At 36.0% G+C, this 27,793-nt stretch overlaps 1 protein-coding gene and 1 long non-coding RNA gene across 2 annotated transcripts; both read left to right on the top strand.

The window, feature by feature from the left end:
* Positions 1 to 549: 549 nt before the first annotated feature.
* Positions 550 to 7,178, top strand: LOC114538601. The gene is made up of 3 exons (XR_003688775.1): positions 550 to 674; positions 2,197 to 2,286; positions 7,073 to 7,178. It is a non-coding gene; the product is annotated as an uncharacterized LOC114538601 (long non-coding RNA).
* Position 7,179: 1 nt separating this feature from the next.
* Positions 7,180 to 27,190, top strand: LOC114538605 (angiopoietin-1 receptor-like). Its single transcript, XM_028559733.1, has 16 exons — positions 7,180 to 7,333; positions 8,069 to 8,410; positions 10,106 to 10,179; positions 11,589 to 11,653; positions 11,760 to 11,908; positions 12,375 to 12,662; positions 13,025 to 13,176; positions 13,755 to 14,001; positions 14,582 to 14,692; positions 15,908 to 16,083; positions 16,636 to 16,758; positions 18,380 to 18,450; positions 20,385 to 20,425; positions 21,377 to 21,473; positions 24,960 to 25,059; positions 26,569 to 27,190. Exons 1-16 carry the CDS (start codon positions 7,180 to 7,182, stop codon positions 26,656 to 26,658), a joined length of 2,280 nt encoding a protein of 759 aa, XP_028415534.1. The 3' UTR covers positions 26,659 to 27,190.
* The last annotated feature ends 603 nt before the right edge of the window (positions 27,191 to 27,793 follow it).

Below are 27,793 nucleotides of genomic sequence, written 5' to 3'. Positions count from 1 at the left end.
GACTGCAAACAACATCGAACGCATTAACTGTTGCCGCGTTGTCATGCACCGTGAAATGGGTGTATTGAGTCGCGATGCCGTTTCAGCAACTACGGCAGTGTTGACAATTAAAGGCCACGCGTAATTTACATTTTCTTTTGTCTTAAAGGATCAATGCCATTGGTGATAAGGACGTTGCGGTTGCCGTTGCCGTTGTATTTCCCAAACACATTAATGTCCTCATAAGGACATGAATTTTCTTTGCTGTCAGAAGTCTGTGAAATAATGTAGTAAAACACTGATATCAAAAGCTGGACTGAATAAATTCTAGTAACTTTAAATCCGCCAGTGAACTCCAATAAGTGCATTTAGGAAATTCTTACAAATAATCTTAATTGCAATTGTAACAACGCAAGGATTGAAAGTTTGCGTTTTCCCCACTTTTACCCCCCGTTTCTTTACACGCTTTCGATTATGCATCGAATAATTATCATATGAAAGAAAATTAATGTTGCATGATATTGTTGATTTTCTCTTTCCTTATCGTTAATACGAGGGTGTCATGTTACTTGCTATTCGTCTTCCGCATTTATTTGATCGACGACAATATTACAACAAATCAGTGTGTTTGTTGCTTATACATTTACTCTTGTTGGAGGAAATTCGTGCTTAACTTCATATATTGGCTCGTACAGGTAAGGCGCCTAATTGAATGTCACACTCTTGATGCAATATATTAAATAAGTGTATCGTCAAAATCGACAGGGTTGTATGAAATGCACAGAGTTTCACTTCTGTTTAATACCGTAAATATAGGATAAGTTCAGGCTTAATATAATATACTTTATACCATTATCGATTTAATTCAGTCTCGTAATCATAATCTTGGCTTACAATGTATTTTAATGAACTCTCGCCGTCGAAATTTATCGCATTCCTTGAAATAAACGTCTAGTGTTCCAAGCTTGGCGTCTGACTGTTTACATATATTGCCTAATTATGCCAATTCGTAAATTTGTACTTGCACACTATGAACGTATGCATACAAAGACTTAAGCCCTCCCACTATAGACAAAGAATCGTTTTAATTTTGAGCTGTGTGATGTATTCAGTTTAACGACGATAGTCACGATACTATATATATACCGCCCAATGCTTACATTTATTAGCCGTTGGCGTTGCTGTGTATTTGTAGTATTTTGTACATTATAATACCGTAGAAATATGATCTGTTAAATCAACTTTTCTGAGACTTACTAGATAACAATGCATGTGCGTGTTCAAACCTAAACAAACATCATTCATCAATTTAAACAAAAAACCGTTACACATGCCGAGTTCATTCAGTCAAAATATAATTCATATACAGGCCACGCTTAGTATGAAATCACGACATTTAAGGCGACTCTAAATAGTTTCTTGAAATTGTTAGAAAATTAGGGGTCTAAGAATAGAGGATCAAAATTGAATATGTCTGTCGGGCAATTAATACATCTATATAGCCAAAACCAATTTAAAACTTGTGCCTGTGCCGGGCTTTGGCAACTTTGCTACAGCAACAGAGATGTTTTAAAATGAGGAAATTAACAATTTATCAATTTTCGAGCAATTATAACAAAGGAACTTAAAGCTTAGCGAACTAACAATGCGTTGGATATACGCTGTTCGTTGCATGTTCGCACATAAACCGCTTGTTTACGGCTGAACATCCTCGTTCAAGTAACAAACTTATTGTATTCTGTTAAAACAAACGCCCTGTTTATTTGTGTGAGATTGTCGGCGTAGACGAGTTATATGGAAGTTGCAAAAGCCCATTTCCTAAATATTGGTATCATCCCGCTTTCAAATTTGATAGTAACTATAAGCATAGAACATGAACAGAAGCAGCCGAAGGTACCCTTAATGGCGGAATTCCAGCGGTTATGTTCACATATAATCCCGAATCCCGATACGATTATATAAAAAAAACAGATTGATAATATATCTTGAAACAGAAACTCATGGCCTTAACATCGCATATAAGTGATATAACATGCGAATTGCTCTATATGTGCGCAGTTCATTGTGATATATTAAGAACATCTAGCTTTGTTTGACATGTCAATGGATCTTTGTTGTTACTGTACTGGGTGTTTTATACAAAACAAAAATGTTGTTTTTTGATGCAAAATATTTATGCCTTCACAGTAATTTTTATTTTTTTAATTTTTCAAATAGGTTTTAGTTAATACCAAATGGATGCAGTACTTCTTGCGGTCTTTATAGTGAAAGTTTTGATCCTATTCTCACTCGTCGGGTATTCCCACTGTAAGTAGAAAACAGCCACGGCTCTAGTGGTACTGTGCTGTGGTAGTTGTGGTAGTAATAAAAAAAATACTACAGCTTAATATCGTAATCGCATTGGTAGATTTGTATTTTAAAATACTCTTTTGAAATCCCTAACCGTTGTTGTTAAGGTGTTTATACCGTGTTTTGAATTTAAAATTTAGCTATGTGATTTATTTTTACTATATACACCTAGATCCGCCACTTGTAAAAAATTTGTAATAATAACGTTACTATACTTATTTGATAGTAGTTTACCTGTACCCTTTAGATAGAAATAACCTTTAAAACTTTTTAATCTATAACCCATACAGAAGAGCAGCATAAAGACACGTGTTAGAGCATTAATTATATAACTAAATCATTTGCAAAATATTAGTATCTCTATAAAATAGATAAATTCTGTAACTTCTTTTTCTGCTCCAAGTTTTGGACGTATTTTTTTAGTAATTACTTTATGTTTAACCATTCAACATGCCTAGGAAGTCACAACTTTTCATATTTAATGTTCTCTAGTGCTAACAAAAAATTGAAGCTGCTTTTTCATTTATGGAAATGTGTTTTTAAAAACAACATGTTGCTCCTAAAAACGGTTTTGCCAACACTATATATTGAATCAAATATTATATCAACAGCAAAAAACGTACGCGTCAAATTACGAAAAATATGGAAGAAATAATTTATTTCAAATATTTGATGACTGAATGTTAGTTCAGGAAATTCCAAAATATACAAAACGGATAGAACAAACAATCGTTAGAGCGTTCTAGCATTTACAGTACCCAACGGCAACGGCCAGGAATTCGTTTCGATTTTCTACTTTTTAGCAGCTTGGGTTTCAAATAAAAAAACAAGAACTCAAAAATATTGAGAACATAAAGATTTCTCATATCCGGTGACAAACTCACTTGAAAGCTCGGAAACTGTCGTTCCTTTTTTTAAAAAACAAACTGTTTTACACAATAAATTCGTCAAAGTCTCCTTTAGCCTCAAATTCTTGTGGCACGCAACTACAGTACTGTCCAGAAATAACCTAAAAAACCGCGGTGAATCTATAGGTCAAACCTCGGTCTGATCGCGGTTGTACCCAGGTCAGACCGAGGTCGAACCGCGGTGACACGGAGTTTTAACCTCGGCCTAACTCATTCTGACAGACATTTGTTAAGATGTTTTCGATATGATTATTCTGTTGTCGTTCTCAGCTGTTCATAACATTACGTTGGGAAGCGAGCGGCAACCGCGATCGTATTTTTTCCCTTCCGGACGTCTGCGGTTTCTATCTGTCGACCACAACCGAACTGCGACCGAACCACAACCTATAACCGCAGCTGAACCGCAACCGAATCGCAACCGCAGTGTTAGGTTATTTCTGGACAGTACTGTACTTTAACTTTCTGTTCGCTTTTATGCTCCTAGAATGCTCCTAGTCATGAGGTATCTAGAATGCAATGTTCACTGAATACATGCGCAATGAAGTCATCCTTTGCAACTTAGTATAGAACCTGTACAGAAGTTTGTATGCATTTTATTTAGGACAGATTATCTCAACTGTTTTAGGGTAAAATGACCATGGCAGTCAACATATGTGCCAAAATCTGAACCTGGGATGAAAGTCCTGAAAATGACCTCTAAATCCTGAATTATCAAAGCTAAAGTCTTTCCGAATTGTTTATATGGTTCAGAATGGTTGCTTTTAGGGGTGGTCACTGGAGGGTGAAATTAGCCTAAGTCCCATATTTTACAAGAAAATAAATGTTTACTATTCCATTCACCTTGCAAAGTCTAATTTTTCCTATTTTCTAAAAATTTTTGCCATATGATGAAAAAACATGCTTATTTTAGTATATTTAAATATAACCACAGAGCAGCGAGGCAGCGTCTTTAAAAACTTAGCATCAAATGTGGTACAACCACTGTCTAAAATAGATTATTTTAGTATATTTATTTTAAATTTCTTAGGAAATAACAATGTTTTGTCGGGATACGACATATTTCATTTCACTTACCCCCCGCCAAAACACGATTTCAGCCATATTTTGCAAATTTCATCCCCGTTTTTCGCCGTCCGTCGCAAGCGTCTTTCAATTATTGTACTTTAACACGATTCTATTTCACTAAAGAATTATTCAACCAATTTTCGATGGGTTTGAAGTAGTGCTATGTAATATTTTTTTCATTTTTGTGTCCTTGACATTTCATCAATTATGTCACCATGGTAATGTTTCGCCACTTTTATGCACGATAAATGCCACTTTTTGATTCCTAACTGTCTATCTTTCACAGCATCAATAAGTAATTAATAGTACAATAGCAGCTATCCAAAATTTAAAAGCATTTGTCCCACCTGGAAGTAAAAAACCTCCCTTTGTTCATCGGGAGTGAAAAAGTGCGAAAGATTCAAAATAATTTAACAGTCTAGCGCACACTCCAGGCACAGAATACCTAACAAAAGTGGAACTCCTGTACTTTTTTCGTAAGTGTGATTCGTCATGATTCGTCACTTAGCAAGTGCATTTTTTTGAGGCTGTCACCCCCCTGCCAATAGTAAATATGGGTTAATTTTAGACATTGGCAGGGGGGTGACTACCTCAAAAAAATGCACTTGCTAAGTGACGAATCATGACGAATCACACTTACGAAAAAATAGTATAGAGTTCCACTTCTGTTAGGTATTCTGTGCTCCAGGACAAATGCTCTTGGGCAACATTGCAGGGGGGGGGATATTTTCACGAAACATTTCTGGTTTATTTTTTAAGCTTTGTGAAAGCAAGAACAGACAATTTAAACGTGGAGACTCGTTAATGTGAAATATTAACAGCAGGAGAAATATTAACAGCAAAACGGACAAATTTTACTCGGGCTGTTGACTGATTGTGGTTGTGAACAAATGTATTCTTGAAATTTTTGTCCCCCTGTAATCCGTAATGCTGTCCACGAGAACTCGTCGCGGAGTTTGCGCGAGACTTCGCACTGAACTTTCGCACTTGAATTTCATTCCCGATAAACGAAGTCAGGTTTTTTTACTTCCAAGTTGGATAAATGCTTTTAAATTTGGATAGCTGCTATTGTACTATCAATTACTTATGATGCTGTGAAAAAAATACAGCTAGGGATCGAAAAGTGGCATTTATCGTGCAGAAACTGCCAGAAAGGCGACGAGACATGGCAATGGCGACATAATTGATGAAATGTCAAGGGACACAAAAATGAAAATTATTACATGGCACTATTTCAAAACCAGTGAACTCTACAAAGACTAGATCGATAACTTGGCCGCCATTTTCGAAGCCAGCACTGATGGCGGCCATGAAGGCCAAGAGTTGAAATTACACCACCAAAACAACGCCGGTTTTTATACACAAATCCATCTCATCTGATCATGAATAAAAGCTTAAAACAAGCATTGACACTTAGATTTTACTAAAAAACAAGTTTTATGAACGTGAAGAGGTGCAAACCTATTTTTTTTGCGAGTTGAAGGCGAAGTTTTTTTTCGGCCCGTTCAAATTCTTTAAATATTTCAAGTACAAAGCTGGTACCTCGCCGGTTTTTACAGTAAGATGATGCCGATTACCTAGGTCTATCCAAAAAGGGGAAATTCGTTGTTTAAAGTTGAAGTGGTCAAATAAAAATTGCACTTTTCTGGCAAAAAATACGATTTTTACGGAATTCTTACTCCTCCCAGTTTTTTTGAAGGCTTGTATTGCTCGCGCGGCTGCCGCCTTAATCAGCAAATTATATTCAAATCGGCTTCATCCAATGACTAGTCTTTATTGCTGAGTTATCGTTCCAGTCTTATTAGAGTTCACTGTTCAAAACCCATCGAGAATTGGTTACATAATCTTTAGTCAACTGAAATCGTGTTCTGGCGGGGGGTAAGTGAAATGAAATAATTATGTCGTATCGGAACAAAACGTTGTTATTTCCTAGGAAATTTATAATAAATATATTAAAATAAACATTTTTTCATCATATGGCAAACATTTTTAGAAAATAGGAAAAATTAGACCCTGCCAGGTGAATCTGTGTAATTTTATGCCTAATTAGCAGTTGACTTGGAATGATAAACATCATATTCTTGTAAAATATGAAACTTAGAATAATTTCACCCTCCAGTGACCACCCTTAAAAGCTACCATTCTGAACCATATAAACAATTCAGAAAGGCTGTAGCTTTGATAATTCAGGATTTAGAGCTATGTTGACTATGCCATTTCTGGGTGTGGTAATTTTCAGGGCTTGTCCTGGGTTCAGATTTTGGCACATATTCCATGTTGACCACCATGGTCACTTTACCCTGAAACAATTGAGATAATCTGTCTTAAATGAAATGCATACAAATACCTTTACAGGTCCTAGATTAACTCTGAAACCTTTGCAACTGCTTTTTAATGCTAAATACAGGCAGTTATACCCATGTATGCGCAGATTTTTCCGCAGTGTTTACTAAATCAAAATATTCACTGTGTCTAGATTTTTTAACGTTTCTATAATCGAACAGGTTTCTTGCAGAATTTAGGAGTCTCCGGTGTTTTTGCTTCACTGACATAAAGAAACAAATTTGGAATTCAATTCTTAAATCTTTGTGTAATGACTATCACTTTCAATATTGTAAAGTTATGTAAAATTTTAAAATCAATATAATAAATAGGCGAAATTACACTTCAGTGGAATTTTGCATGAGATCAAACTTGTAATTCCAAGTCACACGCGCCTCACGGAATGCAATTACTATTATTATTCACAGAATGATTTGCCTGTATTTTAGCCTCAAACTTCACAGAGAGTGTGACGATATTAACAATTGCTGAAGGCAAAGCTTCAACATTAAACTGCACACAGCAGGAAGGGCGTGTTCTTTGGAAAATAAATGGAATGCCATTAACAGATGGTGTTATGAATTTTCAACTTGGACCAAATTCAACATTAATGATCAGGAATCCAGTTCATGGAGGAAAGTTTGGTCAGTTCAATGTGACATGCACAGATAATATTACAAATGCGACTTTCCATGTTTATCTTACTAAAGGTATATCGTTATGATTTATGCAGATTTTATACAAAATATTACTTCACTAAAATTTTTCATGGTCATCTCAGCATGGATGCTTTTCTAGTGGCATAACTCGCCTGACAATTTAATCCTGCTCTGCTAATATCTATAGTGTTAATAAGATGACCATTAATACCTAAAGAAATTAATAATGATAGATATAAATTTTAAATTTGCCAAGAAAGACTAAATCATCAGGCTGGCTACGCAACTATTTACTTCCAAACTTAACCTATTATTTGATTTCCCAGCCATGTAAATCCTATGTGGAGTTCAATACAGTTGTTAATTGAATCATGTATTTCAAAGGTTTTTGCAGCAAATAACAAGGGTTATAACAAAGGTTATTTGCTCCAATAAGCAAAAAATAAAGGTTATAATGTGAAATACAGTTCAGTTTATGAATGTATAGGATGAATATCTCAGTGCTTATCCAAGCAGTGAAACCATTTGTATACTCGTAACTGCCAGCTATGTTGGTAAGATTCCCGTGCGGAATTAGTACTCTCATGCACGGTGCTTCGAATGTGCCGGCTCGTGAATGATTATATTAATTTCTTTATAGAAACGAGCTTTCTTTACAGCTAACTGTGAATTACTTAACGTGAAATTATTAATATAGCGAAACTAAAGCCCCAGGCTGACTACGCTGCTTACAGGAGTTTTATATAACTGTTTTTGAACAGATGTTTTTGTCATTTCTTACAACAGAACCAAGATTATTATCAAATAATACACTGATATCGGTAATTGAAAACACCGTAGTTCTACTGAACGTTGATTGTTCGGCTGAAGGATACCCAAAACCCAGTACATGGTGGAAAATTGGTAAAAATGTCCTGACCAAAATGAACGGTACTATTAAGTCTCAGTCATTAAAGCACCATGATGATAACGTGGGATTCTCGGGGACATACCGTGTTCTAAGCAATGGAAGTTTAAGTATTCATGGATCGTTCAAGAAGGCTCCATCTGGTCGGGATTATTACACTTGTATTGCAAGAAATACAATCGGAAATCGTAGCCAAAGCTATTCTATTGAAATTGAAAAATGTGAGTTGTTATCAACTTATTAAATCATATATAAACACCTTTATTGACCAATGTTGTGTTATAAAATAAATCCTGTTTTTTCATGAAATGCAACTTTACACTGAAAGTTTTGAACTTGAAAGATACGAAGGTCAAAATCGTGTAAGTGTGTGCTCGCCTGTTTAAAAGAACTGAACCTGAAAAAATTTTACTCATTTTTCTCATTTTACTAATTTTCTCATAAAACCTATTTTTCTCATAAAACCTATTTTTCTCATAAAACCTATTTTTCTCATAAAACCTATTTTTCTCATATTATTTTTGACGTTTTTAACGCACATTTCAATTCCTCGCTGTTTTTAAAAGTAACATGAATCACTATAGTATAATTAATATTAGACCTTGAGCCCAGACGGGTTAGAAAAGCTAGGTAACCAATTCGTACGCCAATAGCAGTCGTATTATGATGATGGTTATTCTGATGGTTATTCCCATCATCAGAAAGCTCTCAAAAATAACATCTGAGACCTTGAAACAGTTTTCACATTTCTCGAATTATTTTCATGTCAGATGCTATCATAAACCTAGTATCCGATACTTTTTGCGAGATTTTGGTCCAATCTTCACATTTAAAAATACATTAACTTAAGACTAATTAAATCGTCAAACAACTGTTTCAAAGTCTTAGCTTGTGTTGTAAGCTTTTTTAGATGCCCTGAATGCATTTTAATAAGCGAATAATTTTCTTATGGCACTATGACCATATCCACCGTTCTAAAACTGCTTGAAAAGTAATAATTTTTCAGCTTTGCAACCAGCAATTATTAAAGAAGATCCTCAATCCCCAAGTTGGGAATACTAAGATTTACAGTACTGTCCAGAAATAACCTAACAAAAACCGCGGTTAACCTAGATCAAACCTCGGTCTGATCGCGGTTGAACTTGGGTTAGACCGATGTCGAACCGCGGTGAGACGCAGGTTAAGCATTGGTCTAACTTGGTCTGACAGACATTCCAAGTTTTTAAGGAATGTCTTTTAAGTTTTTCGATTTGGTTATTGTGTTGTCGTTCTCAGCTGTTCATAATAGGAAGCTTTAGCAGTGACTACGAGTACGACTAGGAGTACGAGATTCGTCATTCTTTTGCGTTGTTTGCTTACGCCATCAGTCAAAACTCGTGTCGTCGAGCTTTTGAGTACGAGTTTTTTGATAAATTTCGTACTCGAAAGCCCAACGACTACGAGTTTTGGCTGATGGCGTAAGTAAACAACGCGCGAGAATGACGAATCTCGTACTCGTAGTCGTACTCGTATAGTCACTGCTAAAGCTCCCTAATATTTCGTTCGGAAGCGAACGGCCACTGCGAAGGTATTTTTTCCTTGCGGTCGTCTGCAGTTTTTATCGGTCTACCGCAACCGAACCGCAACCTAACCGTAACCTAGGTTATTTCTGGACAGTACTGTAAGGAACCGCTATCCGCTGTGTTTACCACCATCCGGCTTTGATGCAACTGGCCCCACTGCTCTATATCTTCTGGCTTAATGTGTGTTACAGATTAAAGAAAGTCTCTAGAAGTGCATGTAAATGCCGTCTTTTAGTAGTCTCAAGTGGTTGCCATAAAGATTATTGATAAAATTTCACTTTTCTCTGCTGTTGATTGCAGTTTCTCTGCTGCAGTCGTTACTCTCCAATTTAACCAAACTTTTTTTTATTTCAGTGGAGACCTATTCATTCGAAACAATATTGCCGCCAGAACAGCTCGTTAATTTGGGCAAAAGAGTGCGTGATAAGGTGCGTTAATAATTACCATTCTACTTGAAATACAATGCGTGCAGCGACCCCACACTATTTCAAGCCAAAAAAGCAATTTCCCTAAGTGATGGTTTGATACTGTCTTTGCAAAGCGACTTAAGTAAGCTTATAATTGTGAAAATAAACTACATTCGTAGGAAGAATACGAAATAAATAAAATGAAATTGACGCGTTATTACTTAAAAAATTAACTGTACTTGATAGAATTAAGATTCTACTTATATAACTAGCACTTCAATCGTTACGAGTACAAATTCTAATGGTAAATTGATACTAAGTTCTGGTCCCAGGGCCGTTTGGGACTTTATATAGGGAGTTGAGGCTGGGGCAAGACAAGAGAAGAGGAAAGGCCCTGGTTTTGGCCGTTCAAAGTACCCACATTAAACCATATTGGAATTGTACTATTTCGGAATAATTACAAAATATTCCGCTAATTACACATAAATTAGAAAAAATGATAAAACCAATCAGAAGTCAGAAGCGGCTGGCCGATCCCAGGCCCTTTGGAAACGAGGTTGCGTAGTTGTAAAATGGACCTCTTCGATAATTACTTCACAACATTACAGTTTTAAATTTAGAACCACCTTAACTGAAATATCTATCTTCAAGTTTTGCTCTCACAAGCTATGTCGAAAGATGCAAAACATCCTTCTTCAACATCTGCATGAAAAATAATTTTTCATTTTGACAAACAAGTGTGAAAATAAGCCATAACACAACAACAAGGCTGCCGGGGGTGGCCTGGTAACCTCGTTTTAGTGTTATGATTTATTTCCAGATTTATTCTCAAAATTAAAAATTCTTTTTCATGCTTGTGTTGAAGAAGGATGTTTTGCATTTTCCACATAGCTTGTGAGAGCAAAACTTGAAATTCATCTCAGTTAAGGTCGTTCTAAATTTAAAACGGTAATTTTATTGTGACGTCAATAAGAATATCATTATACTTACGTTATTTTGTGACGTCATAACATGGACATTTTTTAACACGGTTGTTGCAAATTTTCGAACAGCCTAAATTAAAGATATTTTAGCCAATTAAAAGGCGGGATAGACACTACGTAACCACAGGTTTCCTACCCAATGCTTTGCAATCTATGGAAAAACATAAACAGGATGACAACAAGCAGTAGCGTAGCCAGCCTGTCGATTTGTCCCGCTATGCTAATATTTTAGTGTTCACTGACTGTGAAAACAATAGATTTCTAAAGGCATGAATAATTATAATAGCTCGAAAATTACATAGCGGGACAAATTGTCAGGCTGGCTACGCCACTGACAACAAGGCTTTCTAGTTTGCTCGCACTTTTAAGCTAGCTTTCAATCCAATCGAATCATCCCATATTTTCATGCACACTCTTAACTGGTATGTTTTGCTCCTGTTTTTCTAGGTCGAAAGTGTATTTAATCAGGGAAAACTCTATCATTCATTTAACATCACTTCTATTGATCCGTCGTGAGTTAATATTGATCTGCTATTGTCATAATTATTCATGTAAATCACTTCATTAAATTAGAGGTCTGTGGACCAATTTCTGCCCTTAAATTGTGAATGCTTTCAGAACTGGTAAGGTGAAATTTGATCTAACGTGGAAAGAGAGGGTTCTGGATAATACTTATGGTAGGCCAAGGGACATTACAAAACTAGCCGATGATGTTCACAGGGCTTTGGTAAATGGAAAACTTGGCCCCAAGAAACTTATAGTCTATGGTTAGTGTCGCTTGAATTCAAACTGTCGGAATACACACAAAAGTTCAGCTTGCGCTTCAGTTATGTATAGCGCCTCGTACATTGGCGTTTATCAAGGGGACCATATCCATATATTCTGCTATGCCTAGCTAATTTCTTTTGAAAACAATTTCACTACCAATAAATCAGCATGGCATAACAGAATATATAAATATGGTCCCTCTCAATTAACGTTCCATTGAGGCCCATAGCCGCGTAAAGTAGTTGGAAAGTACAAAAAAATGGATCAGATTTCAGTCTTGAAAACTAAATTCTCTTGGATCTTTCTACGCTAAGTTAGTTAAGTGGCTTCAAGTAGTTTTAATTGGGTTTGTCATCTAGCTTTATTGATATTTTGCCCTCATGACAGTGATCGTAATAGTAATCAGGAACATGATTTTCAAATGACGTGGATAAATCTTCGTTAAAAGTTATACTTTTTTATTAGGACCACCAGCACCGCCTACACGCCTTACTGACATAGACACGGAACAAGATAGCGTCACTATTGGTTGGGAACATCCTAAGTACTTTGAGATCGACTATTATCATATTCAAATTTGGCAGGCGTCAAGCCATACGTGGCAAAACACCAGTAAAGTTCGCGGTACAAAAACGAGAGCCACTATTGGTGGTTTGGAATCAGATACATTTTATAATGTATCAATGTACAGTGAAAATAAATACGGTGTTAGTCAGAAAAAATCTAACGTTATTGAAGTGAAAACAATGAAAGGTATGTAATATTTTGTATGTAATATTTTGTCCCTCTGGCCCTATTGAATGTAATGACTTCTTCAGAGAGTATATTTGTGAAGCTGCTAATCCAACAATGGATCCACCTGTATTCATCTTTAACAAAAATATGGTGAATTTTAAAATATGGAATGAGTGGAACCTAAAGAGAATGAAACCAATTCGCCCTATAAAGAATTCTATCAATCTGGCTAGTAAATTTGGTCTTTAAAAAAGCGCGAAATCTAAATTTCTTGCATTAACCCCTCAACCGCTAAACAATACCTTAAAACAGCTTCAATTAGTAGCATTATTAATTCTTAAAAATACTACCTTTTCACTTCTATTAATTTCTTGTTGTAGAAAATAATAAGGGTTCGGATAGTGTGATAATTGTAGCCATCGTTATTCTAATAATCGTGGCCGCTTTGGTAGTTCTACTTGGATCTTTTTACTACTTTCGACGGAGACGATCTTTTTCTCAAGGGGATGGAGCTAATCTTTCACTTTCAAACGTAAGTTTTATCGCCTATACCAAAGTAGCATAATGTTCCCAGAAAAATAGTATCAAAACATGCCAATTTTTGCCACAGGTTACTACAGTTCTATAGCCAACATAGAGCTATAAAACAACCGCGTGTACCGCAAACTGCAACCTGTAAGAATATACTTCTAAGTTTCCATCCTTGTTTTAAGACTAAAAATACAGTTGTTTTTAGGTAATCGATTACTTTCTTGTTGTAAAACTAGAGATAATTAATTACACTAAGTACCAACTAAATACATTTATTGCGCCAAATTTTTATTGGTCAAAATAACTGAAAACGTGGTAAAAGCATCAAGTTTTATCGCTGTACTTGCAAAATATAAATTATAGAATTGATAAAGAAGACATGGGTCTGAGATAACCAGGTTCAAAGTAGTTGTTACCTAAACAGTCAGATAAATGGAATGCATTCATACTCTTTTAAGAGTTGTGAAGAAATTAACTTCACTACGTTCCGCGAAGCTTGTTTAGGCTAAAAACGTAATTCCTAAGCGAGCGAACGGCGAGCGTTTCATCGTGTTTTCATTTATTACTTATTCTACCTAGCCGTACGAGCGATCGATTCCGGGCGTTTCGCCTCAAGAGATTTACATCGAAAATGAAAAGTTATTTTGTCCGAGCGGGCAATTTGGAATTGGGGAAAAGCAAGAATATTTCTCATGGAAGGAAGTATCACGTGATGCTTTACTAATGGGAGATATTTTGGGTCAGGGGGAGTTTGGCCTGGTCATGAAAGCGGTGCTGACAAGCGAAAAGTCTAGTGACATGACAGTTGCTGTTAAGAGTGTCAAAGGTATAAGTAAATGTAATTTTTTTACCGAAAGTATGAAGAAATTCATTATTCACAACACGATTTAGAAGCAGCGACAGGGCCGCCGGAAATAATTCTGGTTACGGTGTAAGTTCCACAGCAAAAACGCACAAGCAAGAAAAATCGTAGGGAGACAGAGCACTATTCGGGGATTTGGGGGAATATTCCTTAATCAAATCTTGAAATCTAGAGTACAACAAATGAGATTTTGGGGATGAGATTTCGTACGATACCGAATGTATATGTTACAATATCTGAACTATAAATAATCCAAAACTACAAATCTGTTTTCGAAAGAGGGCTATATACTTCCAACAATGGTTTGATTTTTTTCCTGTAGCATTTTTGGGCTCCTTGCATCCCTGGGCTTCGGGAAAAATTACCCCTTTTTGCCAGCCCCCCCCCCCCGCCTCTTGGAGGCTCTGCATGTTTAAAAGAGAAAATAACAATAACAAATTTACAAACATAGACTGATAATAAGCATGAGGGAAAAGGTAGTGCCTCATGGTTAGTAATAATTGAGGGTTAAAATTGGCTGAAAACTTTTCTTGTAAATTTACAGACATTGCTACTGATTCTGATCGCAAAGAACTTTTCAAGGAATTAAGATTAATGGCCAATGTTGGCGATCATCCGAATATTGTTAATTTAGTTGGAGCTTGTTCAAGAGGAGGTTGGTAAAAATCACGACCGAAACTACAACGATAGTTGGTGGGGTGTCCGTCGGCCAGAACTCAATTTTTGTGTAAGAAGTATTAATATTAGTAGCTGGTGGACGGGCGGTGGTCGGGCAGACGTGGGTTGAGAAGTAATCTAACGGGCGCCTGCCCATCTCCCGCCCGCCTGCTCATCTCCCGCCCGCCTGCCCATCTCTCGCCCGCCTGCTAATCTCCCGCCCGCCTGCCCGCTATTCGTTTTAATGCTTGGTTACACAAAAACCTCTGCGAAGGAGAGTATCCCTGATACGCAAGGCTTTTCGATTGGTGTTCGCACACCGGTGGTGAAAAATTATTGCTGCCGCGGCTATGGCAATCTTTGGCGCATTGCATGATGGTACCATTTGATTTTTCCGTCAGGTTCCGCGCTGTGTGATACAATTCCACGCGTGCCCTATTTTTGCTTTCGTGAAGGTATGCTGCTGCAGTGAGCGAGAAAGCCAGTAGATCCTAGTTATACAGGGTGTCTCAAAAAAACCCCAACCACTTAAATATGCAAGAACATCAATTCTGTAGATAAGCACCTCTAACTCTGGGAATTGAAAATGGCTCTTAATCCTTCATTTAAGATGCTAAAAGTCATTTTAGCTGAACTATGGTGCAAACCCGAACAATATTAATATTCTGGCATATCTAAGTGGTTCCGTTGTTTTTTTTATACACCCTGTACTGCAAGTAAAGCCCCTTTACACTACAGCTACGGCACGGCTAAAATTGGTACCAGCACCCGGCAATTTTATTACTCCTCATGCTGTCAATACAAAGACCGGACACGGACAACATCGATCGGCACGGGTGCCAATTTTATCCCTTAGGAGAAACGATGAGTTGAGATATACGGCAGTAATATGTGAAATACCATGAAATTTTCAAAGCTCTTGATGTCAATTCACAATGACGCGCTTCCTTTGATTTTACTTGACCATGTAACGAACACACGCATATAGCGAACAAGCGCGACTTTTCCAGGCAGATATAAAATATTTACCCATGTGCACAACTCAAAGCAATGCATAAAAATACGAACGCATTTCAGTTTACCATAGTTGTTCGATATGGGTATATAGCTGCATCTTTTATCAGCAATTGCAATGCAGAAGATTCTATCTATCGGACTTTTTTGATATTACGGATTCATGGATTTAAACGATATTTTAATGCAAACATTTTAGGGCGATTATTATTGATTGTGGAATATTGTGAGCACGGAAGTTTGTTGGACTTTCTTAAAAGTCATCGACAAGACGTAGCTGAGAATGGAACGTTTCTGACTTCATTAGACCAGTTGACAAGATTGAGATTTGCATACGATGTCTCGAAAGGAATGGCCTATCTCGAGACCAAGAAGGTCAGTGAAAATAACATTTGTAAAAGAATGTTTTGCAAATTGTATAAATTTGTATCTTTTATAATTTTTTTGCACATTGTATACATTTGTTTATAGTGCATTTTACATGTGGATTATTTTGCATGCGGGTTTTGTTGTGGACAAGAAGCACGGGAACACCAATTTTGTTATAAAGCTGTCAGGAATGAACTGGAAACGCGAATTAACACGTACAATTACGCTTAAAAACACGTCATAGCGTGAGAATTTGCTCATTCTAGATTTTTTCATTCTTCTAATGTTCGTGCCCTAATAGAAATGGTCACCTCTCAGTCTTTAAGCAGGGTTTTTGTATAAGAATTAAACTGAAACACATCTACGCACTGCTTCTTTCTAACAACAGTTGCACGAATCAACATGATACAAAAAAGTTTGAAAAGGGACTGTTCTCAACATTATCACGTGTGCAATTAATTTTGAGTCATGAAACAGATTTTCCGTTTGTTGCCATTATATTTTCAATCCAGTTCCTGTTTACAAAACGCCGTTAACACATTAATCAAAATTTAATAGATTGTCCATCGCGATTTGGCGGCAAGAAACGTTCTCTTGGGAAAGCATAAAGTTGCCAAGGTGTCTGACTTTGGTTTGTCGCGTGATATATACGAAACTGGGTTGTATCAGAAAACGACATCGGTAAGGTGGATAGTATTTTCTTATGACAGCGGCTAGAGTTACCCGTAGCAGTCTTCCCTAGCACCATTTGGTTGAAAGGGTGGGTAATTGATAGTCGAAAAACGTTAACACAGTTATAAAACCAGGTGCAATTTTCCAAATTAACGTTATTTACGTTATTTATAATGTTCTCGGCCTTGAATGTTTTGCTTGATATATCCTAGGCAATCAGATGCCTCTGAAATTGATTTTACGGTAAAAATAATTCAGGCGGTATATTTTTGTGTAGATTTACGAACAATTTACGGCTTTTTGCATTTGTAGAGGTCTGTCTGCCCATAATTCATCATGTTGTACTTAAATACCGCCAATTAGGCAGCAGGAATATTAATGTAAACAAAATGTTCGTTTCGTAATGGAAATTTCCACATATGCATACAGTAAATACTTTCCAAGATAACCTTGTGCAAGGAATAACGTGCGAAAATCAGTTGGGATTCCTCTGGTACGATAAAATTAGTATCAATCTGTCTGATTTGAGTAGTCATAGATTTTTTACTCATTATATATTAATATATAGTCAGCCAATTAACTCTCTTTAATTGCTATATTGTTTGGATTTCCTATTGGGTTGGTCACTTCATTTTTACATGTTTTATATAAGCTGTCTCTTCTTTCAGTAACTAATTTTACACTATCTGCATTGTTTTGAATCTTTTTTACATTTCCGGTAAATTTGCTTTAATAGAACAAACGCCATTCTTAAATTCTGGTGTTATATAGTCTACATGCAGTATTGATTTTTCCAAAATTTCGTCATTTTTTTGCATGGTATTAACAATAAAATCCTTAATGTTAAAACTTTTTTATTGACGTCATCTCTTTTTTGACTATCGTCACAAAACATTATTACACCTATGTTACACTGACGTAACAACGGTTCGTGTGGCCGACTAGATATAAATTTTTAAGAATTTCGTCCAAGATTGCTACGAGGTAGATCTTTGGCATGTTTATCTTGAAAGTAATCCTAAAGAAGATAGTAATAAATAACTTCATACCCATTGTCATCACATGATCCAACCATTTCTTTATGGGCAGAAACAAATTTCGTTCGGACAATGCTCTTTGATTATAAGAGGAGATTTTTTTATATATCGCGTATTTTGGCGGGAAAACGCTCAAAACCTAAAATCGTTTCGGCGTACCACTCAAAATCCATTTATTTTACCGTTATTCTTCAGATTATGTTGTGAACTAAGTTTTGAACTGTATTTGGTGAATGCAAAACACCAAACAAAGGAGTTATTACAAAATATGCGGCGGCTATCAACAATGTTATAATGTCAACGCCATTATAACTGAAATGAATACAAAAGAAGCTTCGATTCAAGTGTCATTTTCTTCTCGGCGTATCCCGAGAAATCTTTTCATTTTCACAATATTTTGAGATTATACAGTAAACATACTTTGTGGATGCTTTTCAGGTTTGCAAAACATTTTTGATGCTGAAAATTTTAGTGCTGTTGCATGAAGATATAACTGAGGTTTTGAGCATATATTACGCGACATAGAAAAATATCTTCTCTTAAATATTTTTATAAATATTTTTAATGATTATTCCACCTCTTTCGCCCCAAAGGGTAGACTACCGGCAAGGTGGATGGCAATCGAGTCGTTGCAAGACGCAAAGTATACTTCAAAGAGCGATACGTATGTATGCACTTTTAGACTTTCAAAGATATATTCGTCAAATCATCATTGTGCAGACGCAAAATTCGGCAATGTATAAGCCATTCCGTGTTAATTTTGCGAACGGGATAGAGGTGTAATTTACACAGTATTTTTTCCTATTGTGGCATAGATGGGCACCCATCACCACTGACTTTGATTACCATAACGCCAGGATTTAGCAATCAAAGATGGCTGCCTTGTTATAATAGAATTATATAAGGCAGGAGACAAAATTTGAAATGAAAGCAGCTAATACCTTACATATTGCCGTTGTGGAGTTCGATTCAAGCGGGCGGATACTTAGTACTATTATGACAATTTTTTTTCATGTTTTGGCCTGATCATAATGTCATTTCAGCAAGCGCTAGCAGTCCGCTACACATGGTAACCATTATATTGCAAGAAACTAATGCGTTGCTGATATTAAATTATTCGGGAACCTGTTAACGGTAAAGCAAAAATATTATTCAAAAATTGTCATAACAGTACTGAGTTTCCAATTGAAATATGCAAGATAGTGGTTGCTTTCATTTCAAATTTTGTCTCGTGCCTTCTATAATTCTATTATAACAAGGCAGGCATCTTTGATTGCGAAATCCTGGCGTTATGCCCGTTATTGAAATCAATTACTAATACTAACCTCGCATTATGTTTGGTACATGCAATTTTAAAAGAGGCTCCAGTAAACAAAGATTCGTATAAAAATTACATAATATGAGAAAAACAGGATGATTTGCAACACAGAACACAAATTCTCTGTGTTGCGTAAGCATTGTTTTATTTAAATATCTGTACAATTGTCAAAATTTGATTACATTTGTAATGACTGAGCATCAAATGTGGTATAACAACTGAAACAAAATAGACAAAATACTTCTCGATGTTTGACGTTTCGACCCGAGGGGCTTCGTACTCAACATGATCATTTGCTAGTAATTTTACACAAGAGTTAGTATGAAAATAAATAAGGGAGAGCACATATTTTGTATGGGGACAAAACACGTGATAATAATGGGCCAATAGAAAACAAAAAATCAAAACGAATTGGAATACATTACGTTGCCAAAGTGACGCCCGATGGGCTAAGAATAGCCCGCAATGAGGGAAGTCTGATCAGCAACGAAAACGTATTACAACCAGCTTTGATGTAAACAAAGAAATTGAAGTCATATTACTGTGGGTGAAGTAGGTTAAATGAAAAAGAGGGATGGACAGTGCCAAGAATGTGGATGAGTCGCATTTCTTGTCGTTTACGACTATTCTTAGTACCGGAAATAGGACAGATGGCTCTAATTTTCATGTCCGCCGTGACACAATCATTACCACAGATAAAGTGTCTGGCAACAGCCCAGGTGTTATCGTGCATGGTTGTTGAGCGACCTACGGCATTCACCAAACATTACCCTTTTCCAGTTTCACCCATGTTTAGTAAACCACATTTGTTGCATGAGATGCAATAAATGAGGTTGTATAGGAGAGGCATGTGAAATGGTGCCTGATGAAAAACTGTTGTACCACATTTGATGCTATATAAGTTATTTGAACACGCTGCCACGCTGCTCCCTGGTTATATCGGTACGCTTGTAATGGCATACAGTAACTATTTTCCACAGCGGAATCGTTTTCTCGAAAAACCATATCAAAACTTGATGAAATGCAATGAATATCACTGAAAGACTTCAAGGTTACATTGAATTAACATTTGTCGGGACCTGCTCCGTTTATATTAGATCGTTTGAATACAGAACATTTTTTTCACTTATCCTGCATTTACACGAATTAGAATCGCCATGTCAATCAGCTCATTGCTTCGGTTTCTCTGAAATACTGTGCTTGTCACACTCTTCTATCTTAATAGATTATATTTGGCTAGATTTTCCATGCAGTGTATAACTGTGCAATCATTTTTTTAGATGGTCGTTTGGTGTTTTAATGTGGGAAATTGAGACAGGAGGTTTGTAGACGCATTCCCTACTTGATTCACGATACGAATTCGTCAGAATAGCTCAGTAACCATGTAAATTGCAGTCTTTAATATAGGCAACTAAAGCCTAAATTTGATCAAAAGTAGAAGTATAACCTCATTAACCGATTACGTTTTTCTTGATCTTAAATTTGGACATAATTATATACAAATATCTGAATATAGCGATATTCCAAAGCACTTGACAAGTTTCAAACTTTCAAATGTTGGTTCCCAAGTTTGATAATATTATTTGGTGTGCAAACCGGTAAAAACTAATACCAAACACACAACGTACTTTGATGCTTGCCCAATAATGCACTGTTACACTATATGCAATTTTTCTTCCTTGTAATTTTGAAGAGAGAGAAATCAGTGGAGCGTTAGAATTAAAATGTTGTAGCTGTTTGCAACTGGCGTATAATTTCGTTGCAAGTTACAAGTAAAATTGCCTAAGAATAAAAAACAGCGCCTTTAGGGTTAGATTGGTGGAGTTTTATTTTAATTTTGAAATAAATGCAATTCTTTAAAAATGCATGACCATGCAATTGCGTTGTTATTCAGGGACAGGTTGTTCAAAAGCAAGTTAGCTTAACCCTGGGTTAAAGCAAATCTTTACGTTCTTTTAATCGATTGTTTACAAAGTTGAATATCTTTTTTCATAAATGTTTTCTGGGCCGATAGAAGTCATATATTCTAAAGTTTTAAACGAACAGTGGTTCAGAAGCACATAAACCAAACCACTGGATTAAAATTTAACCCAGGGTTAGCGCTAACCCAGCTTTGAACAAATGGTCCCAGGTATTTTGAATTTAAAATTAAGCTTTTTAATTTATTCTCCCTAACCATAGTTCCGCCACTGAGCGAGGTTGCTTTTAGCAAACAATATACCACCCACATACCTAACATCTAATCGATTGTAATTATATTTTTAATCTTTAGGAATGGTGCCGTATGCTGGCGTGGAATCCCAAGAATTAATATTATACTTATTGCGTGGTAGCCGTTTATCTAAACCGTCTGAAACTTCACCTAAAGTGTAAGTTTACTGTTCATCTTGAATTATTTCAAGCAAAATGAGCTAACCTCGAGATAGTAATTAAAGACGTTTAAGGCCAGAACCCGTCGCCAGGATTTACGGCCGGTTATTTTGTTCCATACTTTACAAATTCCCTCTTCCAAGAAATACTTTACTTAAATGTATTTAAACTACACCCTGAACTTTGAGCGATTGATGATGTAGAATTAAGCACCAACATTGTAAACTATAGTTTAAAATTAGCTTTAACGTATTGAATACCATATTCGAAATAAGAAACTAAAGGCCGTTGCCATGGCAACGATGACGTCTCAATATGGCCACCAATTATCATTAAATTACGATTATTTCACAAACTCCTCCACTGTCACTGAACGTTTTGCCAGATGGTTAGTAATTGACATGACAATGTTAAGGAAACGTTATCGTTACAAAAAAAAATGTAAAAAGATGTTTCTACCCATCTTAAAAATATCCTAATACACAATATTGGTGTTTAATTCGGTACCTGCAACAAACCTGCTGTCTAGAATTTTACAAAACTCTAGGGAGCCACCTTAAAGTTAATTACACATTCTCACGCTTTTCAGATCAAAACTCCGGATATTATGTTATAATTCCTGCCTTACTAGATCTAGCATTTCATGACGTAGTCTGGGAGGCAAACCGCTGATTTTTTAGAAGTAATAATATTGCAGTAATTATATTGCAGTTATTGCTAGTTATGCGACTGTAAATTAAATAACCATATGTTATTTTCGCTCTCATGAAAGCACCAGCGTCTAGCCTGATAAGAAAAGTCCTTGCCTTAACGTATATGTGTTTGTGTAAAATCAGAAAAAAAACCCGAAAAAAAATTAAAACTGATTTGAAAATTTAAATATTTGTATTTTGCTTAAAACGATTACAACATTAATTGTTTCCACATTCAATACCAATACAGCGGTACCATTTGTTTACTTAATGAAACGTAAAAATTGTAATAGAAACATTTTGTATGTATGAAATTTTTACAAGTTTTAAGATTCGTAGTTGATGTGATTTAATCGTTGGCTGGCATTATCAGTGTATGGTATTGTTATGGCATTTTAATATACAATCTTCGTGCACTGGCCTAAATCTAAGCACGCGATTGGTCAAAATCGATCACGTGGTTTCTTGTTGCCTAGCGACAGATCATGGAAATCCTAATTTATTCGCAATAACCCATGAAAATCGTGGTTTATTCGCAATAACCCACGAAAATCGTGGTTTATTGATTTTATTCAAAAATGGCAGCCCGCATGAACGAAGCTGGTTCAACGTCAAGATTTTCCGAAGTGAACGACGAAGAAATTCAGCAAATTATCGATGATTCTATACCGGGTAGTACCAAAAAGCAAACAAAATGGAGTGTATCCATCTTTAAAGGTAATTGTAAAACACAATAATTGCTTCTTGTTTGCCCTGAACATTTTGACAATTCACATTTACGTTTGTGAAAAACTTATTTATGGCGTTTTTTATTTGAAGAATGGCTGCAAGTAAGATATCCTACTGAGTACTTGGAATGTTTAAGCAAAGAGACACTGGCAGAACGACTAACCAAGTTTTATCAAGAACTGAAACAAAGCGACGGGAAAGACTATAGTCGTTCAGCTCATGTCGCTGTGAGAGCAGGAATCAACCGATATTTATCCTCAGAGACAGTAGGAAAGACGTTTTCAATCATAACTGATCCTTTTTAAAACAGCAAATAGGTCTTTAAACGCAAAGCTAAAGAAAATTAAGGAGGATGGGTCGTCCAAAGTGAAACATCACTCAAGTATTCAACCCGAAGACATACAAAAATGTTATGACAGTGGTGTTTTTGGGAGCGATTCGCCTATATCATTATTGCGAGTGAACTGGTTCAACATAAACTTATATTTCTGTAGAAGAGGTCGAGAAAATCAAAGGAAATTGACAAAGAACAGTTTTGTTTTCAAAACAGACGCCAATGATTTAGAGTATGTTGAAATGGCCGAGCAAGAGAAAACTAAGAATCATCCTGGCGGTCTTAGCGACAAGGCGGACGAAGCGGATCCTAAAATGTTTTCGACTGGTGACAGCCATTGTCCTGTTCAATATTTAAAGAGGTTGATTGAGGTACTTAACCCAGGAGAAGAAGCACTTTTTCAGAGGCCAAAGAGAACATTTTCTGCTAGTGAAAAAATCTGGTTTGATCGAGCGCCTCTTGGCGTCAACACGTTAGGAAATATGATGAAAGAAATATCAACAGCAGCAAAACTGAGCCAGGTGTACACAAACCATTGTATAAGGGCAACTTCAGTCACTTTATTGGATAGAGCTGGAATTCCTGTCCATCGTATAATGCAAGTTTCCGGCCACAGAAACGAGGGAAGTATTAAGGTGTACTGCGAAAGACAAACGATACAACAACAAAAGGAATGCTCGGAAATTTTGGGCAATCCAGTGGCTTCACTTGGCTCAAAGGACCAACCATTGCAGCAAAACGAATACAACAACAGAAATGAAATAAGTTACAAAAACACCTTTGCCAAGACAACATCCCCCAAATTTGTTGACTTTGGAATTGCAAGTTTCGAAAACTGCAATTTTACGTTTACTTACAATGGCAAGCAGGGACAAAAAAATGACATGCTGCACTAAGCGGGCTTCCCGCGGTGAGTCCCCCATTGGTAAAACTTTGTTTTGTTAATTCTTAGCTTATTTAAAATGTTTTATTGTGTTAAACTATGCTTGTCAGATAATTTGATAATAAATTGTTGAACTGTTTGAATTCCCTTCCTTTTATATTTGTCTTTTCAATCTCAATTTCTCATATAAATATAGTCCTTGCCTTGGATCATCATTGCAGCAATCAGTGAACTCAGATTGTATATTAAAAGTGTTAGAGACTTTATGTTCGTGTTTTGTTTACAAATAAACGCACTTGCTGATCATACAATGAACTCGAAATTTCAATATTGCACTCGGCCTACGGCCTCGTGCAATATTGAAATTTCTCGTTCATTGTATGGTCAGCGCGTGCGTTTATTTGTAAACAAAACACTCACAACAGTCTCTAACCCTTAAATATTACCCATTAACATGTACCGATCCCAAAATTATCGCTAATATAAGATTCAGAATGCACGAGATTATCTCCCTTTCATCATTAAATCAATAACATTCGAATTAAATAAAAAATATAAACAGGGCGGATACGTTGAACAATGCGATGCTGTATTTTACCGTTTATAAAGCCACCACATGCGATTATGGAGTTGATTGCATAACCTAAACTGGTTATGAATAATTAAATAGTTTTTGTAGTATATATAAGTCTCTATATTTCCTTTTATCTACGAGACTATGAAAAATGGTTTTCATAGAAACTGTTCGGTATCATACGGACAGCTTTCGTAGCCAGTCAGATTGAAAACAAAAACTTAAAAAGTGGTTTAATAGGCAAAAATATATATATTGTCGTTTTCATTTCAGATTTGAAATAATGAAATCATGTTGGCAAACCAATGCAGATTCCAGACCGGATTTTAAAGACTTGGTTTTCGCATTAGAAAAAAAAGTCGAGGATGGCTCGGTGAGAATAACTTTCTTTGTTGTCTGCAATAAATGTACTAAGGGTTTCAGACGCCGTTTGCTAGTTGGGGCAAGTTTAGGAGCAGTTTACTTTTGGCATTCTGCTCGAGTTTCCTTAAAACAATGGAAAAATATATAGCTCAATTATGATTGATAAACGAGTTTTTGTTCGTAGAATAAAAAGTGTAAAGACAAAGTCAGTATGTTTTGTCTTTATTTTAAAGACATCGTGAGACAATATTACGGTTTATCAATAGCGCTTCTGGTAGTATAAAATATCTTGTGTAGGTACACCACGTAGATATATATTTACTTGAAATACATGCATGCAGCAACCCCTTGCCTCGGTTAAACTAAATTATAGTTAAGCATATGGTATGTAAGAAAAGAAGTATGGATATATTTCTCGGTAAGTGAAAGCACTGTAGTTATGGCAACTTGCAACGGCCGTTTATTTACGACGAGTGAACTCAAATAAGACTGGAACGCTCGAGCGTTTTGACTCAAGAAGATTTTGACTCACGAATTGAATTCAGACATAAAGTCTGTAAATCTTGTATTCTCAAAAGGTTCTTTTATTCATGCCATCCGTGTTTTATTCTCTCATCCCTGTTTTATCCTCTCATCCGTGTTTTATTCCTTCATTCGTGTTTTATCCCCTCATCCGTGATCCGTGTTTTACCCCAACCCCATTGTTGGCGTTCAGCAATCATTCATGCATTAAATCATTCGAGAATGAAGAAGGTCGCGCAAGCTGTAAGTTGAGAAAAAAATTAACCAAGTTTACGCATCTGCTTGGCGTACATATTTTTCATCAAATTTTCTGAAATTGCCATAATTATTTTGTATACAAAAACCTGAACCTTTATTCCGTAAAATCAAAATTCACTTTTAACAAGTCAATCATGCTTGCACAGGCATGTGAAAATGAGGTTTTTACAACCCCCTCTTCCGTTTTTCGAGGTTAAATTTCATGTTTGTTTTTGTAATGTTACATCTAACGTACCCATATTTGCACGATTCTTTGCAATGTTTTGATAACTTCATAGTTTACGAAATATTTCATAATTGTCTACTTTCTTCTGATACATCCGGTAGTGCAAATGAGTTAAAGTTCTTTTCTTTTATTGAACACAGTGTTGAGTTCAGCACATGTGTCTCCCAAAACATATGTTATCTGATTAAGGGCTTCTCACAAGAATGAATTTGCTTTACAAGTATACGGCATGCCGTGTTAACATCTTGACAAAAGTATTTTTTGTCCTTATCGAGTTATGATTTAATTTGATCCAAAACGAAACAAACTTCCGGTAAACCCATCATTTTTCTTAAATTTTTACTTTTTATCACGGATCTGTATTTTGTTTAAGACAACCTTCTTTGAATGAACTGTATATTGCGCCACGTTAATGCTACCGCGAAGCTTAATTCGGTTTGAAATTCTTTGCGAATAATAAGTACATGTTTGCCAGCTTTCTCTGATATACCCATTTAATTTCTTTCCTGCTAGAACTATGTACCAGTAGTTATTGATGATGGCATGAAAGATTGCGAAAAGCAAGATAATTCCTATGTCAACTGGCAACCTGGTCTCGTATAGATCAAGGAATGGAAGTAGCAAATAACTATAGGAAACTATATATAACTATACACTGGTAAAAATATTGAATCACGCTGGTCCAAATTAACTAAATTTCTCCAACTCGTGTAGGCTTATATCGTCAGGGGGCAACCTACATAAAATTGAGAGCAGTCCGTAAAATGAAAAGCTTTTAATTTTTATTGCTAAGACCGCTGGAAAACTGAGCCCACTGTACTGGGAGAAAATGACAACGAATTGCAGTGTATTTTGGTTTAGAAATCCTGGGAGTAGAAATAAAAGGAGAGTTGACTTGACTGTAAGCTTAACTGGGCCCGGCTGATTTCTTTTGTACGCCGTTGCTATTGTGATTATGTAAAAATGAATATAAACCCCCAATTAAGCGATCTAGCGACGGCCTGACCTCATGTACTACACAGCGGCTTGTAGCTACGATACTTTTCTGAGGCTGCCTAGCTAGACAAGCGCAATAATTGAGTCAGTACAAAACAATACATGCTAGAAACGTCTGCGTATGCGTCAGTAACCAATGTCGGAAAAACTGATTGTCAGTGAACATGGCCAGAAATTGCGGACATGGAATATGCAGATTGCCGTAGCAAATTTGCATATCTGTTCAAATATTATTCGTTTGCAGAACTATAAATGATATTGCGCATTCTTAAATTTCGCAAAATTTAAGAAAATCATTACATCTTTGCTATTTGCCCTGGTTGTTTCTCGTAATTCGTGTCATATTAAAGATCCTGAGGTATTTTTTTGCTGGTAAAGGTTTATGTCGGCTCTGCATTTTTATTTTATTTCTACGCTATTACGGTTTTCGTTTTATATGGTATTCAACGTGATAAATGACCAAAACTTTGTTTTGAAAATGCAGGACGAATACTGATAAAATATTTTGATATATCATATAAAAATATTAAGATTAACTTGCCCTGCAACGAGCAATTAAGGCAAATTCTAATCGACCTACCTAAAGGTGTATTTTTAGCGTTTAGTACTTTGCACATTACAGTTTACTATAAACTCACGAAGCTTTATTTTGACACCATATGCAAATCTAGGCGGAAGTAGAATGTTAATTATGTCCGAATTTTCTGGCCATGAATACGGTTACAGGAATTTTTTTCAGCCG

This window comes from Dendronephthya gigantea, unplaced genomic scaffold (genome assembly GCF_004324835.1).
Source record: "Dendronephthya gigantea isolate DGI-Jeju-01 unplaced genomic scaffold, DenGig_1.0 000189F, whole genome shotgun sequence".
Classification (NCBI taxonomy): Eukaryota; Metazoa; Cnidaria; class Anthozoa; order Malacalcyonacea; family Nephtheidae; genus Dendronephthya; species Dendronephthya gigantea.
The sequence above is the reverse complement of the archived record's forward strand: the minus strand, read 5'-3'. Positions and strand labels throughout refer to the sequence as shown.